The sequence below is a fragment of the Anabrus simplex genome, chromosome 3, assembly GCF_040414725.1.
Source record: "Anabrus simplex isolate iqAnaSimp1 chromosome 3, ASM4041472v1, whole genome shotgun sequence".
NCBI classification, from domain to species: Eukaryota; Metazoa; Arthropoda; class Insecta; order Orthoptera; family Tettigoniidae; genus Anabrus; species Anabrus simplex.
The window spans coordinates 345255185-345274427 of record NC_090267.1 but is presented as its reverse complement, the minus strand read 5'-3'; the positions used below and the strand labels follow the sequence as shown (position 1 = coordinate 345274427).

Here is a 19243-nt window from a genome sequence, read left to right as displayed (position 1 = left end):
TCCTGTACATATCTTGGGTTACCTTAGCATACTGCTCAGTTACATCTTTCTTCCTCAAGCAATTCATGTGCAAAGCTGAAATCTGGATATCAGAGTTAAACTATCGGAAATGCAAAAACAATGATTTTGAAGTATGTGACTTGTTTTGGTTGTGCCTTCTTATGGGTACACTATTGTATGTGTAAGTTCGCAGGAATGAAGATAAGCTATGTGTGCCCATTGCATTTTCTGACATGTTCCAAAATGGCGTCAGAGTGAAGGTATGGACCACACAGGCCAGAATTATATGAAGTGAACGATAATTTAAAAGTTCACAGGAGGCCAAGATTGAGTAAAGAGCGCACAATTTCAAAGGCTGTGAGAAGAGAACATTGAAATATCAAGTGGACTGTTTGAAAAGAAACAAGTAAATATTAATATATTATTATTATTACACTAACTAATCTGCTGAAATACTGGATAGACACGAAACATTTCAGCTGCGTAAGAAAAGAAAGATATTGGCCAAGTTAAACGAAATACTCAAATATTACTATAATCTATCAGCTTCATTGTCCGTATTGATAAATTAAGAATGCAAGTATGAAGAATAAGATTTCCACCTAATCAACACTTTATTACAAAATGTTTAAAGTTATCTACATTAAAACAGTACCGGTTTCAACCTGTAAAAAGGTCATCATCAGCTGTTGGTGAACCTGCTTAATAGCGATTGTACATAAAACATTACTAAAATCTAATTTAACAAGAATGCCGTATTCTAATATAATATTACTATTAAGATATATACATATGGTACAATATGGGGCTTAGACTCGTTGGAGTTCCATTCAAAAATCTGTACTGTTGCCAACATTACGTCAAACAAGATACATATATACATATGGTGCAATAAAGGGTTTTTGCTTGCTGGAGTCCCTTGAATGGCACACACTCCAAAAATTGTATAACAGAGGCTTAAAACTCAGTTCCTATAGAATAGAGGATCACTGAGGTTTCAGTGTCAAGTTGAAACATCTATGCAGCATGTCGGCACTGAGACCAACCGTTGTGAATACACAATCAAGGTGCTTTGTTGGGCCGCAATTTTGCGGGGAGCGTAATCGACTGAGGTTCTGTAGCTTGTTCATTCTTAGTGTATGATGTTGCTGATAAATACTAGCTTCCAGGATCCTTGTTGAGGCATGTCATGCTATGGATGAAATTTTGAAATTAAAGAAGGTGCAGCACACTCCCGACTATACTTGAAGACATATCCAGCCCACAAATTTTTGAATTAACCTGAGCACAAATGCAAGTGTGAAGAGGGGAACTCTATCAACCTACTTTCTTTAATTTTAAAATTTCATCCATAGCATGACATGCCTCAACAAGGATCCTGGAAGCTAGTATTTATCAGCAACAGCATATACTAAGAATGAACAAGCTACAGAACCTCAGTCGATTACGCTCCCCACAAATTGCGGCCCAACAAAGCACCTTGATTGTGTATTCACAACGGTTGGTCTCAGTGCCGACATGCTGCATAGACGTTTCAACTTGACACCGAAACCTCAGTGATCCTCTATTCTATAGGAACTGTGTTTTCAACCTCTGTTATACAATTTTTGGAGTGTGTGGCATTCAAGGGACTCCAGCAAGCAAAAACCCTTTATAGCACCATATGTATATATGTATCTTGTTTGACGTAATGTTGGCAACAGTACAGATTTTTGAATGGAACTCCGAGTCTAAGCCCCATATTGTACCATATGTATATATCTTAATAGTAATATTATATTAGAATAAGGCATTCTTGTTAAATTAGTTTTTAGTAATGTTTTATGTACAATCGCTATTAAGCAGGTTCACCAACAGCTGATGACGACCTTTTTACAGGTCGAAACTGGTACTGTTTTAATATAGATAACTCTAAACATTTTGTAATAAAGTATTGATTAGGTGGAAATCTCATTCTCCATACTTGCATACTCAAATATTACTCGTTCTAAAGAAGATATAGCGTAATACACATTATTCAGTGCAGAAGAAAGGAATCACGGCATGAAATAAGGAGATTTGAATTAAATACGCTCACAAACTGGTCAGACAAGGAGTGAAACGACACGTCGAAGCTTATTAAGAATAGAGATTGGAGGACAGAAGAATAACTAAGAATCATTACCAAGAAGCAAAATTAAGAGATTCTTAAGCCTTAAAGAACAGAATTATTATATAAAATTATATATAAAAATTAAGGCAAAGAAAAGATCGAAGTTACACTGAACCCAGTCTTAAATATTTTGGGAAACGTCAGCTCAATAAGATATTTGATTTTCAAGAAGCATTAAAATGAACTCTTGCTTGTTGGGATTATTTTATGTTAACACTAGTGCAAAAGAGAAGATGATTATGACTTGCTAAATTCGAGGTGGACCGACCTGGAGGTGAATACGTAACCAGCCAGCCAATCAAACCTGATGAAGGAGAGGACTCCAGCTGACCCATAGTATCCAGCCAGCAGGTACTACAAATGTAGCGCTGAGAGCTACAAAGTTGCCATAGCCAGTGAATGACAAGCTAAGTTTACTAAATTATAGTTCTTAATTATGTTAGAATGTAATAACCTCATGAAATTTATAGTAATTGTGAAGTATTTAAGGTAACAAGTGACTCAGTGAAGTGCAATGATTGAATTATATATTACAAGGTTAAGTTGTGATAAAATCGATATATCTCAAAGAAGTGATTATACATGTATTGGGTGTATTATGATAGCTGATGAATTTATGATTATTTGCGAGAATGAGTGTAGATTTCACACAGCAGAATGAGAGTATATGCACGTATTAGATTTCTTAAATGGGTTTAAAATCCGAACATGCTTACTAAGCGTCATAATGAAATTATATGGAAAGGGAGTGTAGATTATATGAGTTATTCCTTGTCGATGTACGTCATGAAATGGTATTATGGAATTCTAGAGGTTAAATATTATTCTGTGAGATGAATTATGATCCAATGAAGTGAATGTAGATGCAAGATTACGTCGTAGAAATTGTGTTACATATGAAGAGGTTATGATATGAAGAAAAATGGTTATGTTGATGTTTATAATTGTTTGAATTGAGCGATATATAGAAGTGAATGGAGTAATATGAAGGAACTGAAATGAAGTGTTAGGAAGATAGTTGCAGCAAAGATGTAATGATGGATGCTAAATATAAACATTCATACTATGGATCAATTATAAGAAGCAAGTACATGGAATGATTAATACTTTGAGGGAATATAGTAAGACAAGGTAGGCATGGCTAACCCAGACGCGTATATCAGAGTAGATGATTCCTGCTATAGCTATGACAAACTAAGTTTACTAAATTATAGTTCTTAATTAAGTTAGAATGTAATAACCTCATGAAATTTATAGTAATTGTGAAGTATTTAAGGTAACAAGTGTCTCAGCTTCAGTGATATAGAGGTAATACACGAATTGAAAGATGAGACATATATATGTAGCTGTGTTGAATAACATAGACATCAGAGATAATATTGAGCTATCATATTAAAATTTAGAGGAGTCACTTGACTTTTCAATGCAAATTTGGCTTCATGTAAAGTCAAACATGGAATAAGAGGATGAAATTATGGCTAATTAAGAACTAGTAGAGTTAGTAATGAGGTTTAGATTATTTTTATGTGTGAAGGATATGTGATTATTTTCCGAATATGTAAACATAGTAAGACTAGAATGGTAGGTGCCAAGATTATAAGTGGCAATAGGTGTTAGTAACCTTAGCATGTCATTCAACGGAGATAACAGATATGAAGCGATATTTATAAAACAATTTAGATTGCGTAACTTGAAAGAAAACATCTAAATATGAATCATGTGTTATATGAATCAGTGATATGATTGATTTTTCCAGTTTGATTACTATTTAAATAATTTGATTAACTAAATATTTACATATCAAATGAAGATGTAAAAACAATATGTTAGCTCATGTCAGGACTGAAATTGAATATTAGTAAGTCAGCACTGATATAAATGAAATCCATGGATAATGTTAATTTATTTTATGATTTATTGGACGAATATTTTAATAAGTTACTTTCTCTTTTCTTCTGAATTAAATTAGATTAATAAACTTTTTATTATAAATTGGTATATGTATTTATAGGTAATTGTAATGGGTTATTTTGTAGCCTTAAGTGGATTTTTGTGATTTCTCATGGTACATGCATTGAAAAATATGCAGCAGGATGGAGATGTTCATCCGGTATTGAATTATTTCACATGAGGTTGAATTTCTCTTCTGAATTCACGTTAAGCCAAAAAAATTTACATGAAGATTTACCCTGAAAGAATATTGAGCTGTTGGAGTATTTTTGTGTCATACCTGGACGCAAGAAGGGCACATATGTGTTCCTATCATGCATGTAAGGAGAACCCAGCGATAAACAATGGTAAGGGATCATACAACAGTTCAAACATTATGTTGTCCACCACACTCCTTACCGTATTGGCTCTTATGATAGTTTACCATGGTCAATTTGACCTGCCTTAAAAAAGGCAGCAAAATATGTGCCTCAGCAACTTCTTTCTGCTCTCCTATAAAGTTAGTATAATAGTATACCGTAACAGAACAGGATTCAGGGGTTGCATGTGCATTTTGTTGTGCCAACTTTCCACATTGATATGGTAAAGGTATTGTTTATTTCATTTAGAACTAAAATTTATAACCAGGCTTAACTTGATATTGGTCCTTTTGAACTTCCACCCATGAATAAAAACACAAAATACTGTCATTTGCAGTTTATCTAACAAGAAATTAACAGAAGGTAGTTTACACCTCTTTACTCATAATATTCATGAAATAATAATATTTGTTTAATTGTTTTCTTTATGGTAGTTTCTCTGTTGAGAGACAGAGTTGTGCACTGTTCAATGTTAATACAAAATAATGACAACCAAACACCAAGAAAAAGTGCAATGCCTGACAATTGATGTTCCAGTGTATCACACTAAACATTAACTGTAGCTTATTCATACCACCAGCTCCTTCAGCAGGAGCCCTTACAGAAACAAAGGTTTCATATAATTCACAGAAAGAACTTAAGAAAAGTATAACCTGCAATATCAACGTCTGCTCTAGCTTGACTTATTCTATAAAAATACTACATTGGATTGTAAAGAACACTTCCCAAACTCTGTATTCTGAACCACAGCATGACCTATAATTTGAAACTGGAGGAGAGCACCTCCAATTTCAGGCATTCTAAAAATGAAATAATTAATAGATTCAAAGTTTGAAATATGTGCTTCTGTCTTATGAGCAGAAATTTTTTTTGAAACTCAAAAAGAGCTGAAGGGAAATCACATTCAGACAGACTAGTAGTACTGTTACTGCAGTCCTACCAATTGCTCGACAATGTTCGACAGAGTGAGAAGCTTTAAAGTTACATTGTCTGAGTTGACATTGAAAAGTATGGCTTCTTTCTTAAAGAAATTCTTTAAATAATTGTGGCATGTTTTCCCAACTCTTTAACGGTTCATATTATCGTAGTACCAGGAGAAAAGCACATCAGTGGGGTCTGAAAAAAAAAAAAAACAATTGTAATAGATTTATCGTTGTTGGGAGTACTTTAAATTAGGATGAATTTTACATTGAATTAACGGAATTAAGCCTTTCAGACCTGACTATTTTCTAGATACCCAAAAAAATATTTGTATGTTCCAAGGTACATAGGTGTCAAGAGCACACAAATAAAACAATTTTGCCTAAAAAATTGATTTATTTAATATTTACAGAATGTCCATACCATGTGGACAAATGATCCCAAGAGGTGCAAATCATTCCTTATGGAAGTTCTTAAAACAATTCCTCTCTTTAACAGAACAGAAGTGTACATTATATTTTTCACAATAAATGTGAGTTTTCTTCACACAGCCAAGCATCTTACACCTATATGCTTCCTTTCTGCCATCAGACTCAGGAAAATGATTACTCAGGTCACGGTATATTTCTGGTGCAGGGCGAATTTCTGTTCTCATTCTCCTGACTGCTGGTTGGTTATCACTCCTTGGTCTTCCCTGTTTCCTTCTATTTGGTTTACCCTTCTTAATAAGAGCCTCAGCAATTCTGAACTTAAAATGGGAGTAAATCTAGTGTCTTCTTCTCACCCAACTTCTCTATATCTCTCTTATACTATAACCAACTATTTACACAAGTAAGATCTATTGCATAAAATAGCATCCGAAGAGTTCATTTCCTAGATTTTATAAATATCCTGTACAGACTAATTAGCATATCTAACTTGTCCACACCACCCATTGCATGGTTATAATGACGAACAATCTCAGGTTGTTTCACAGAAATATATGACTGTTTCTCCTTATCCCATCGCTTTACCTCATCATTTGTACCACACGGTATAAAATCTGATCCCAATACAACCGGTCTGTTATCATACCATTTGCAAATTACTACTTTATCATTCAGGCTAACAACCTCCTGGACCTTTTTTATTTATTTCCTTATCCAAAGTTAATGGAGCATTTGGAAACTGAGAAATTCTAACAGTTCCTCCTGCACGTCTCTTTCTGTCATTCAAAATCTCAAGTAAGTTAAGTTGAAGGATGAAAAGTAATTATAAAAAAATAGAAAGTGGTGCTCCTTTTATATCCTCTCTGAAAGCTTCAGTACAACTGAAGCCCCCAAACCAAACCTTTTCACAATATTTTTGGGAGTACCCCCTTAGTACATAAGAAAATCATAGCATAGGCCACTTTTTCCAAACAAAGGAAATAATTTTTTGCCCCAAGGATTAGGTTTCCCCTTACAGTACTGCTTTCAACATCTACCTCACAGTCACTTTCATCACTCTGCAATTCTTCTAAATCAGAAACATCTCCAGTCATCAGCAGTTCCAAAATGTGATTAGCATCTTTCTCAGGATGAAGATGCTCTGAAAATTTAGAGAATGACATTGCATAGGCCTGTATTTTTGAGATATTGGATATGCAAAAACAATGATTTTGAGGTATGTGACTTGTTTTGGTTGTGTCTTCTTATGGGTACACTATTGTATGTGTAAGTTTGCAGGAATGAAGATAAGCTATGTGTTCTTATCATGCGTGTTTACTCCCTTTGAGACCGTTTAAAAATAAAATAAATAAGTAATGCAAGAATGTGCAGTCTGAAATGATGATAGGTTAGGATCACTTATGAGGAAAGCTACCCTGCAGACCACATGTCCATTGGGATGGACATAGATGGTATAATAAAAGTGTAGTTTGAATATTAAATATTAAGAAATAATGTTAAAATATAGTATTTTTAGGTAATAAATACACAAAATTACAAAAAATATGCTCCTACCTTTATAAACCTTCTCACAAGCTGTCATCTTGAACCCTTCATTTGTTAATAAACTTACAAATTTCAGCACTAGATGGCAGAAATGTAGGCAAAGAGTAAAAGAAGATGTCCATTTAGATGAACAAATGGTATCATATCTCATAAATTGCTTTATTAAAATGGAACAGTGTGATAAAAACAATATCCACTGGAATGGACATAGGGTCTGAAAGGGTTAACACCATGACCAGAATATTTTATCATTATAGAGGTGATTATCATCTTGGTAATCACTGTAGGGAGATTTCACTGTATTCTATATAAATACATGCAAGACTAGCGGAAAGTGCATGTCGGCTATTAAACAAGCGGTGCCTAGTAGACGAGTTTTGCATTACACATCCCTAGAGAAATTATGACAAGAATTTGACTCTTTTTTTCCTTTTCTTTTTATGCAGGAACATCATCTCAGTCAGGCAGCATCTGATGCAGCAAAGGCCAAGAAGTTATGGGAACTCTGTGAAGAAATGGTCAAATTACGACCAGATGACCCACATATTTAACTAGCCTGGTAAGCATATCTCTTCTTCTGCTACGTGTTACAGAACTCTTTAATGAAGTGGTTCTTAAAATTACCTACTGTAAATTACACTTAATTTACTTGTAAGCACCACATGCTTCAGGTACGCACAGCTCAGTAAGTTGGGTGGCCTAATGTAATAGATGCTTTGGAGAAGTAGATTTTCTGTCCATACTCCAATGTGCGAGCAACCTGTCTGCTTTATCTGTACAGCAGGACAATACACTCTACAGAGGAGAAAATCTTGAGATATCACATGAAGAAAAATAGAAATAAACAGTGTAATTTCATGGATTTTTTTAAATGTCTGTTTTGCACAAAGAACTATAATGCCTCATAAAGCTTTCTTGCTCCCTCGACAGCACAAAAGTTGTGACACTTTAACTTGTTACCGTAATCTTTCCCACAAGATCATCCCTGTTATTAGATAATGGTGTGTACATTATGTCATGCATGTAGCCCCACAAAAACGAAGTCCATTTGTTCAACTTTCCTTACACTAACAGCATATCTACCAACTCATCATTACTATAATGAAATACTACACAGCAGTAATATTACCTCCATTCAGTAACAAGCATGAAACTGGAACATTTACTGATATTCTACTGTGAAAGAAGTCATAATGTCAACAGATACACCTCCTCTCATGCACAATATTTTAACCCCATCTGATAAGTTGTAGAAAGACTCCTTTGCTCCTGATACGAACTTACAGCATGTGCATTCAATAAAAGTAGACGGTCCTGCAGAGTTAAAGTAGAGATGTTGCCGACACATCAGGAGTTCAGACTGAAAAGTCTGCTTCTCTGAAGTATCTGTTACTGCCACCCAACTTACAGAGCTGTATGTATTTGAACTGTTGGGCACAAGGCCCCTAGTCAGTTACTACTACTACTACTACTACTACTACTACTACTACTACTACTACTACTACTACTACTACATGACAAAACAACACTGAAATATTATTTAATTTTGTTGGTACAATATGCTTTCAAACTATGTACCATCATGTGCCACACATTGTTCATAACATTTCTGAAGATTATTGAACATGTTAATGAGTTGGCCACATGGTTAGGGGCATGCAGCTGTGAACTTGCATCCGGGAGATAGTGGGTTCGAGCCCCACTGTCGGCAGCCCTGAAAATGGTTTTCCGTGGTTTCCAATTTTCACACCAGCCAAATGCTGGGGCTGTACCTTAATTAAGGCAACAGCCGATTCCTCCCTACTCTTAGGCCTTTCCTATCCCATCGTCGCCCTAAGACCTATCTGTGTCGGAGCGATTTAAAGCAAGTTGTAAAAAAAAAATTAACAAAGATTGTTGTAAGGACAAAAAAAAAAAGTTAACTTCTCATGTAATTCAAGAATAACTGTCTTGTAAACTGATTTTTTCAACATGCCCCATATGTAGGCTTCCAGGACTGTGAGATCCAAGGCGTAGGAAAGGTACGGTAATAGAGTTCCATGAGAAAGTAGGCAATATCCAAAATATCATAGCAGAAGAGTAAGTGACTCCCACTCAGTGTGGGGTGTAGTTCCATCTTGCTTAATCCATTATCATCAGAGGGGCAAGTTTCTGGCATGACAAAAACTGTGCAATGGGATAGCAATAAGGTCTCTGTGGACTACCTGATCCAATGTTTTTGGATTCTACGCAGCATCCTCAATGAAATAAGTGCCCAATATTCCATAACCAGACACAGCACACTAAACTGTAACCTGCGCACTAAGTAGTGTTTTCTGTATTATAATGACATCAGGATGTTCAAACCATAAACCCTAAAAAGCCATCAAAGTGAGCATGGCTTTCAACTGAAAACCATTATGTTGCTAAAGAAATCTGGATCCTCATACATCATGGACAACAATCATCTGCAATACTGTAATCAGGCTCACTCGTCTCTTTCTGGTTTTTTTTTTTTTGCTACTTGCTTTACGTCACACCGACACAGATATGTCTTATGGCAACGATGGGACAGGAAAGGCCTAGGAGTGGGAAGGAAGCGGGCGTGACCTCAATTAAGGTACAGCCCGAGCATTTGCCTGGTGTGAAAATGGGAAACCACAGAAAACCATCTTCAGGGCTGCCAACAGTGGGGTTGGAGCCCACTATCTCCCAGATGCAAGCTCACAGCTGCGCGACCCTAACCACATGGCCAACTCACCCAGTCATCCCTTTTCTGTTAGACGCTGAGCAACTTGAATGTGGAATGCAAATCCATCCGGCTCTTTAAACATTTGCTGAACAGACCTATCGCTCAAACAGAGTTTCAGCGATGTTCATTGTAGACTACGCTTTGGGGACTTTAATACCTTTAGGAGAAGTTGTCGATGATTCTTGTTTGTGGTTTTGTTTTAAAAAAAGATACAGTAAAACTTGCTCAAAGCGGGATCACAAGGGACCAAAACATTTTTCCGAGTTAGACAAGTTTCTGTATTACACAAAACATCGTCTTTCTTTCCTTAAAACATTAATTTGAAATATCAATCAATCAATCAATCAATCAATCAATCAATCAATCAATCAATCAATCAATCAATCAATCAATCAATCAATCAATCAATCAATCAATCAATCAATCAATTCAATCAATCAGTCAATCAATCAGCATTGATCTGCTTTTAGGGCAGTCGCCTAGGTGATGAATTTCCTATCTGTTGTTTTCCTAGTTTTTTCTTAAATGATTGCATAAAATTTTGCAATTTATTGAACATCTCCTTTGGTAAATTATTCTAATCCCTTACTCCCCTACTTATAAACAAATACTGTATTTGCCCCAATTTGTTCTCTTGAATTCCAAGTTTATCTTCATATTGTGATCTTTCCTACTTTCACAAAACCCACTTCAGACTTATTCATCTACTAATGTCATTCCATGCCATCTCTCCGCTGGCAGCTTGGAACATACCACTTACAAGTTATAAGAATCATTGTGAAATCCTTATTGAAAGTAATTCATATAAAATAATATAAAATTTATTTGTCTTCCACCTATTCAATACAATCAATCATAAAATTAAGGTTTAATCCTCATTAAAATATGAAATGGTACACGTTTCACCCCTTTTAAAGGTCATCATCAGCCATAGCATTGCCTCAAAACCGAACCAAGCACCTGTTTTAAATTTAACTAATGACTGTTAAAAGAATTATTGGGTACATATAAGAATTTAACTTAATATATAGTCGTTATCTAAGGAACTAGATTAGATGTGAGAAGCATTAACATATTGATGGGCAAGGCTACAGTCAAATGTAAGATATGACTTAATTAAACTAAATAGTACAAATGACAATGATGAGTGATGATCCAAGTTAAAATAGTTTATAAGACTTTTTTTTTGCTAGTGGCTTTACGTCACACTGACACAGATAGGTCTTATGGCGACGAAGTTTATAAGACTTAATGAGGAAATACATTCCAACGCAATGAAGTTTTGGCGTAATATTTAACCATATACTACGTTCTTGTGTTAGTTCTTATTTCAAAGCAGTTGATATAAGTTCAAGTATTCTTAGCTTGCAACTTGTGGAGATAGAATTTACTTTTATGTCGCAGTTCCAGTTAAAAATTATTATTGAACTTTAAAATTGGTGACAACTTGATAAATTTGTTATGGTGTCATTGGGCCATCTTCTTATGTTGTACTCTATTCCTATGTTCTTGGTGTGCCTTGCAGTTGTTGTGACATTCTGACGTTAGGTTGTTGGTTTTGAGGTGATGCTATGGCTGATGATGCCCTTTAAAAGGGGCAAAACATGTACCATTTCCTATTTTAATGAGGATTAAACCTTGATTTTATGATTGATTGTATTGAATAGGTGGAAGAGAAATAAATTTTATATTATTTTATACATACCACTTAGTCGAGCAGCTCATCTCCTTTCTCCCAAGTCTTCCCAGCCCAAACTTTGCAACATTTTTTGTAACGCTACTCTTTTGTCAGAAATCATCCAGAACAAATCGAGCTGCTATTCTTTGGATTTTCTCCAGTCCTCGAATCAAGTAATCCTGGTTAGGGTCTCAATACACTCAACCATACTCTAGTTGGGGTCTTACGAGAGACTTACATGCTTTCTCCTTTACATCCTTACTACAACTCCTAAATACCCTCATAATCATATGCAGAGATCTGTACTCTTTATTTACATACAATCCCATTTATGTGATTATCTCAATGAAGATCTTCCCTTATATTAACACCTAGATACTTACAGTGATTCCCATAAGGAACTTTCACCCCATCAACGCAGGAATTAAAACTGAGAGGACTTTTCCTATTAGTGAAACTCGCAACCTGACTTTTAACCCTGTTTATCATCATACCATTGCCTACTGTCCATCTCACAACATTGTCGAAGTCTTTTTGCAGCTGCTCACAATCTTGTAACTTATTTATTATTCTATACAGAATAACATCATCTGAAAAAAGTCTTATCTCTGAATATTATTTAGAGCTTACCTGTATCTGCCTACACATGATGCTCAGCAGTACTGTAGTACACTGATGTGTTACTTATTATCATTGCTGCACTTTATTATTACATACAAAATGATATATGGTATACCATTTTGGCACTATTACAACACTTTATTATACTATTTCAGAACACTGGATATATGCCCCTTAAACTTATTTTCAGTATTTGGGAGATAGTGGGTTCGAACCCCAATGTCGGCAGCCCTGAAGTTGGTTTTCCGTGGTTTTCCATCTTCACACGAGAAGGCCACGGCCGCTTCCTTCCCATCGCAAGCCTTTCCTGCCCCATCGTCGCCATAAAACCCATCTGTGTCAGGGCGATGTAAAACAACTTGTAAAAAAAAAACTTATTTCCATCATAAAACTCTATACCGTACTTCACAACACTAAGCTTTCTTCCACAGATCAAACAAAGAAACTTGTTTCCTCTTCTTTCTAATGGTGTCTTTCTGAATGCAGTCCTGAGCTGAGTACCTTAGCTCAAGAAGTGTGGAAGAGTTAGATGTAACGACAAATTGCTTTAAGTTACAAAAGCACTATGGACCTGTTCATGGGTTTGACACTTTGTTTTAATCTTCATATTCTTGCTCATCTCCTTCTTTCCTCTTTCTTGGTCTTTCTGCTAGAAAACCTGCAGCTTTTTTGAAAATGTATCATAAGTTGTTCATTACTTCGAATGAAGTTCTCTGCGTCGCAGGGAACATTTCTTGCTTGGCAGAAATTGGATATTGCCGATGTGTTTTAAAGCACTTCATTCATTCCACCATCTACATTACCACTCTCTCCAAACACGTGTGCCAGTTTGTCAAAACGATGATATTGATCATACCAGCACCAGAAATGCACAAATATTGTACATAGGACTGCATCAGTTCTTAAAATTTTCCTCATTGTACAAGTAGGTTTTAAAGAATTATTTCACCGGGACTGGGAAAATATTCCATAGTGGACAAGTTTCCGTTTTATTCAAGTTCTGCTTTGAGCATGTTTTACTGTATTAGTAATTTTTAACTGAATGTATGATACAAATTCTATTAATAATTTATCATTTCATTCATAGTAGAAAAGCCTCTGTGGCTCAGGCAGCAGCGCACCGGCCACTCACCGCTGGGTTCCATGGTTTAAATCTTGGTCACTTCATGTGAGATTTGTGCTGGACAAAGCGGAGGCGGGACAGATTTTTCTCCGGGTACTCCAGTTTTCCCTATCATCTTTCATTCCAGCAACACTCTCCAATATCGTTTCATTTCATCTGCCATTCATTAATCATTGCCCCAGAGGAGTGCGACAGGCTTTGGCAGTCGGCACAATTCCTATCCTACCGCTAGATGGGGGGCTTCATTCATTCCATTCCTGACCTGATCGAATTACTGGAAAGAGGCTGTAGATTTTCATTCATAGTAGATTCTTCTTTATTTTCTATCACTTCTTCAAATTGGTTTGGTCCCTACATGAGCATTAAGATCACCAGCCACTATAACAAATTTGCTTTTGCATCTATTATCTAACACTGATTGAAAATATAAAACTATTCTGATTCTTCCTATTTGTGTTTTTCTGGAGCATCCACGACTATTATGGTTAATTTTCCTCACTCTACTTTCAATCTAAAATCCTTTCATTTATAAAGGTATAGCTTTCTATTTTTCCATTTTCTGTCTACCAAAAATGCAGCCCCTTTTGCAGCTCTCCCCTCTTGTGGAACACCACTAAATCATTGTATATTTATCTGTTTCTTCTGTCCCTTGCAATTTCTTTTTTGTCTCTGTAATTACAGTAACACTGATTTCTTTTCTAGACAGTTCTCGATCCATTTTTCTTCTTTGCCTTTTATTCCTCTCACATTCTATGTTCCCAATTTTAATATATTTTTAATTCCAAATTGTTTGTCCTTTGTTTTTGCCTCTTTATTTTTTTTTTTTTGTCATCATCGTAAAATCTGTCCAGTTATTCTTCTGAGATTTATGTGGAAGATTTACCAGCCCTTCTCACAACCCCCAACCTGGAGGAGCACAGACTCTTCTGTTGGGGTTACCATACCTTAGCCGGGAAGACCCAGCAATTTTTTACTTTTTTTTTACAATTTGTTTTACATTGCACCGACACAGATAAGTCTTACAGCAATGATGGGATAGGAAAGATCTAGGAGTTGGAAAGAATTGGTCGTGGCCTTAATTATTGTACAGTCTCAGCATTTGCCTGGTGTGAAAATGGAAAACCATAGAAAACCATCTTCAGGGCTGCCGACAGTGGCGCTCAAACCTCCCGGATGCAAGCTCACAGTTGCACGCCCCTAACCGCATGACCAACTCGCCCGGTGGACCCAGTTTTAAGGTGCCAGTTACTCACCCGCACCCATCCCCATAAGGTCACATTAATAGGTGGACTGTCAACTAAATCATTTCTCGAGTTTTAATGGCTGCACCTACCCAACATCAGTGCACCCCTCAAGGCTCAGCAACCAGCCATTGACCTTCCTCCTTTATGCAGGCTTGGGACTGGCACTGATTTATCTGAGTTATTCCCAGTAGCGGAGTTATTTTGCCAATATATATAATAATATAATTTCGTGTGGCTATTTCTATCCGAGTGCAGCCCTTGTAAGACAGACCCTCCGATGAGGCCATGTGTAGGTAACTGCATGTTATTGTGGTGTAGGATAGTGTTATGTGTCGTGTGTGAGTTGCAGGGATGTTGGGGACAGTACAAACACCCAGCCCTCGGGCCATTGAAATTAACCAATGAAGGTTAAAATCTCCGACCCAGCTGGGAATCGAACCCGGGACCCTCTGAACCGAAGGCCAGTACACTGACCATTCAGCCAATGACTCGGACATTTTGCCAATGACATTGACTCTTAACGGTGATGGTGAGCATGACGTGCATCCGCAAACAGCCAGTGAAATTTCATCTATAGGACCTAGGCTTAATAACAATGTTCATAATGATGTTGTTGATGATGACGATGATAATGATGAGATACAGGAAATAAGTGGTGATCATTCACTGAGTCTTCCCGTGATAGGGGCAAACACATGACAAGATTCATATGTGGCACATAACCTCGTTTAAATGCTGGCATGTGTTACTTTCCTGTGCTTACTTGTAATATAGCCTGTGTATATATCTGTACATATGTTCTACTTATACTCCATTGAACTTTCTTTTTACTGTTTTGTATTACTTTTGTATTACTTTCCTGTGCTTACTTGTAATATATCCTGTGTATATATCTGTACATATTTTTTCTACTTATACTCCATTGAACTTTCTTTTTACTGTGTTTTTTCTATACTTCTCTACTGTTATGTAAAATGGTATTTCCGTTAATAAAGTATTATTATTATTAAGAAGTACCACACATTAATCAAATATAGGCCATAAGTACTGAGAACCAGTATGTGCTTTGTAAAGTAAATTATTTTCATGTAGAATACTGTCAGTTTTATAGGAAGTAATTTGTTACTATATAAATCATAGTGAATGCCTCAGAAACAGGAATTCAAATTGGAATGGAAACAGTTAAAATGTTAATTAACTCAGAGACTAATTTAACTTATTTTCAATTTAATTTAATTTTAATATGATTTCTTTTTCTCTGTTTTCAGCCTTCATAGCAGTAACTAAAGGAATTAATCTTCATCCAGTTCATAGCAGTAACTAAAAGAATTAATCTTCATCCAGTTCCTGACTGAATGTTATTATTCACAAATAAAGACTTAAGTCATTATGGTTGAAGATGCTTTTGACATTAAATCTAGGAATGTCATATGGTGTTGCAAAATATCATGGCCAGTGTGAAAATCTATGTTTTACTACATTGATGTAGGTACTCATTATTAATGCTCAAATTTAATCTAAGTTGTAAGGTTCATGTATCTCTCTTAAATATATCCATTTTTGTCAAACTTCATGTGAATTTCTTTCCTATTCATGTATACATACCTGCCAACTTTTAGAAACCAAAAATAGGAAGATTTTTTAATTCTTGGATTTCATCACATATATTCCACCAAGGTCTACGTGAAAAAAGGTCACGATAAAAGGCATACTTGTCTACAGTTACGATGCGAATTGACCATTAAATTTAAAATCTTAAACTAAGAAAACATAAAAATGGTTACATGAAAATGTACCTAATCACTCTCATTTATGACATTAACATACGAATAATATTCGTCACACCGACACGCGCAACAAAATGCATAATACCGTATATTCTCGCGTAATTAACGCACCTTTTTGACGAAAAATACAGGCGAAAACTTCGGATGCGATTCAAGGAAATCGGATATTTACAAATTATTTACAATTCATTTACATTTAAAAGATACTGGTACATCAAATATAATCCAAACACAATTGGTTCAACCCATTTGCAGTTATCGTCATTTGGCGTAAAATTCCGGCGTGAGATTTTTTCTGAAAAGTCAAATAGGGTACATCAGATAAGTTAGACACGTGGGTTTGAAGTACCGACACTGGAAAACATTCTTCCCATTACGAGCTGACAATATGACCTGAATGACATACCGGCAAAAAAAACCTGTCCAACACGAGAAGGGCCGGGCATCGATGGAGGGACCCTGCTACATTACCCCAAACCGTTCGTATCCAATCTTGTACGAATGACGTGTCCATCCACCTTTTTTCTTGAATACGAACGTGGATCACTCGCGGAAATTTTGCTTTAGGCATTGTTTTTCGTTTTAGAACAATGTAAGCTGCAAGCTTTCTGCCATCAGCTGTTACAGCAAGCATTGCAGTACATCGTTGTTTTTTTGCTTCCGGTAGCGCGTGCAATAACACTGTACATTCCTTTCTTATCAATTGTTCGACTTAATGGTATATGGAAACTGATTGGCGTCTGACCTGCGGTTCCTATAAGGGAGATAAAATATTCCTTCACTTTACGCTTCCCAATCACAAAGCACTGAAAATGGTTGAAATCATTCGTCACTTTTTGGCATAATGTTGTTCTTCGTCGAAGAGAAAGTCCATTTCTCTTCATAAAATTAATTCAGCCTCGGCTAACCTTCAAATACGAGACAATGATTCCACGTGCCGCGGCCATTTCTCATTCTTTAAAATGCAGCATTTTGTGAGAAACTGCTTATCCAACATTGCGTAACAAAATCATATAGTTAAGCAGATAATCCTCTACTTGCGGAAACTTGCCGCTTTTTGGTCCGCGAAATGCTTTGCGAGACTTGTTGGCCGCTTGAAGTGCACTTCTGTTACCGTGGTAGCGCATGTTTCATTTGCACACTGAAAAACTGCTGCCCGCTGCTCTATTCACTATGTTTCGGCGTAACTGATCACCGCAAGTTCATATGATGCAGTATTAATCGAGTACTGTGGACTGACAAACAATTTTGAGATCACATTATGTCCCGTACGCGAAACACTTGTAAAACTAGTGCAGTGGGATTTCCTGCTGGCTAATACAGCACGTTGCCTGTATTTGGAATGCCCGTTTTCGCAATAGGAAACCTGCTACCTGAGTAGTTGGCATCTTTATTTCGAAACGCATCCGGAGCTGAGTGATGGATCTTCAAAGTTGTGGGTGCGTCGAATTCCACTTTGGACCCAAAAATATTGGGATGTGTAAATTATTCAAGGGCGTCGATTACGGTTCGCGGGAAAATACGGTAGTTTCCTTCAATAGCCGGTAAAATGTACAGAAATTTATAGGCATCTCTGAGCACTTGGAGATAACGTTTGTCATATTTTTTGGCCATAACGAGAAAAGAAAATACCAGAAACGGTCATAGAAATGCAAGGAAAAACACGTGGCCTACAACTCCGACGAAACTACGCACAGAAACGATGTTAACAGCGCGCGAACAACACAATAACAAACTCATTCTTTCGTCCCGATTAACTGAGTCGTTAGCGCGCGCTAGCCTCTTGCTTGCAGGACGATTGCCGCCCCGAATCCCCAGCTGTATAAAGCGCACATGCTGCTGTGGTGAGCGGGAAACACGATACACGAAGGCGACGGACAAAACACTCACGAAATAAAGCATCAAATACGCTTGAAAATTAGGTTTCGTAAATTACACAAGCACATAAGAATTTATCCTTTATTCTAGGGGAAGAGTATTGGCCGTACTAGAGATTATATCAGTCAAAAATTGGAAGAAGTAAAAAATAAATCGGAAAATAGGAAGACGAGTTAAAAACCGGAAAGTTTCCGGGTAAATCGGAAGGGTTGGCAGGTATGTGTATATTACCTATCTGCATTTTTACTTTGAGTTTGCAGAACAACAGCAACCTCTCTACTTTGTGCTTTATAATCTGGAAAAGGCCTTTGACTCTGTCCCAAGGCCTGCTATGTAGACAGTGGTTAAGACGTTTTGGTTGTCCTGAATGCTTTGTTGGTCTGGTTCGAGCACTCTATGATGGTATGTCTGGTCAGGTTCTCCATCAGAAAAACATCCCTGATGCATTTCGTATCACACATGGACTGAAGCAAGGGTGTGTACTTGCCCCAACGCCCTTTGCTCTGTACGTGGCTGCTATGCTTTCTGATTTATCATGTAACAAAACAGCTCTGGCATTGATTTTAAGGTATCGTATTGATGCAAGTTTCTTCAGCTTGACTAGACTTTGTTTCTATCATTTAACTCATGTGACCAGGATAACTTAACTGCAGTATGATGATACTGCATCACTTTCTCTTACCCCGGAGGATCTGAAGCAGTCACAATAGTTTTAAGACTGCATATGATTGTTTTGGCCACACCATCAATGCACAAAATCCAAGATATTTGTCCCAGCTGCCCCTGGAATTAGCCTTGCAGAATTCAATGTCTCTGACTCAGACAT

The 19243-nt window shown here is 36.6% G+C and overlaps 2 protein-coding genes across 4 annotated transcripts in view; one reads left to right on the top strand and one right to left on the bottom strand.

Moving 5' to 3' along the window:
- The window catches only part of LOC136866359 (uncharacterized), a 238770-nt gene extending 230984 nt beyond the window's left edge, over positions 1-7786 (bottom strand). For both annotated transcript variants that reach the window (XM_067143230.2, XM_067143233.2), the window contains exon 1: positions 7365-7786. In XM_067143230.2, the coding sequence (XP_066999331.2) occupies positions 7365-7506 (142 nt within the window). In that variant the 5' untranslated portion in view covers positions 7507-7786. The remainder of the gene's footprint in view (positions 1-7364) is intronic.
- Positions 1-16320, top strand: part of LOC136866360 (retinol dehydrogenase 14) — a 78780-nt gene extending 62460 nt beyond the window's left edge. For both annotated transcript variants that reach the window (XM_067143234.1, XM_067143235.1), the window contains exons 8-9: positions 7802-7914; positions 16021-16320. In XM_067143234.1, coding sequence (XP_066999335.1) covers positions 7802-7906 — 105 coding nt within the window. In that variant the 3' untranslated portion in view covers positions 7907-7914; positions 16021-16320. The remainder of the gene's footprint in view (positions 1-7801; positions 7915-16020) is intronic.
- Positions 16321-19243: the final 2923 nt, after the last annotated feature.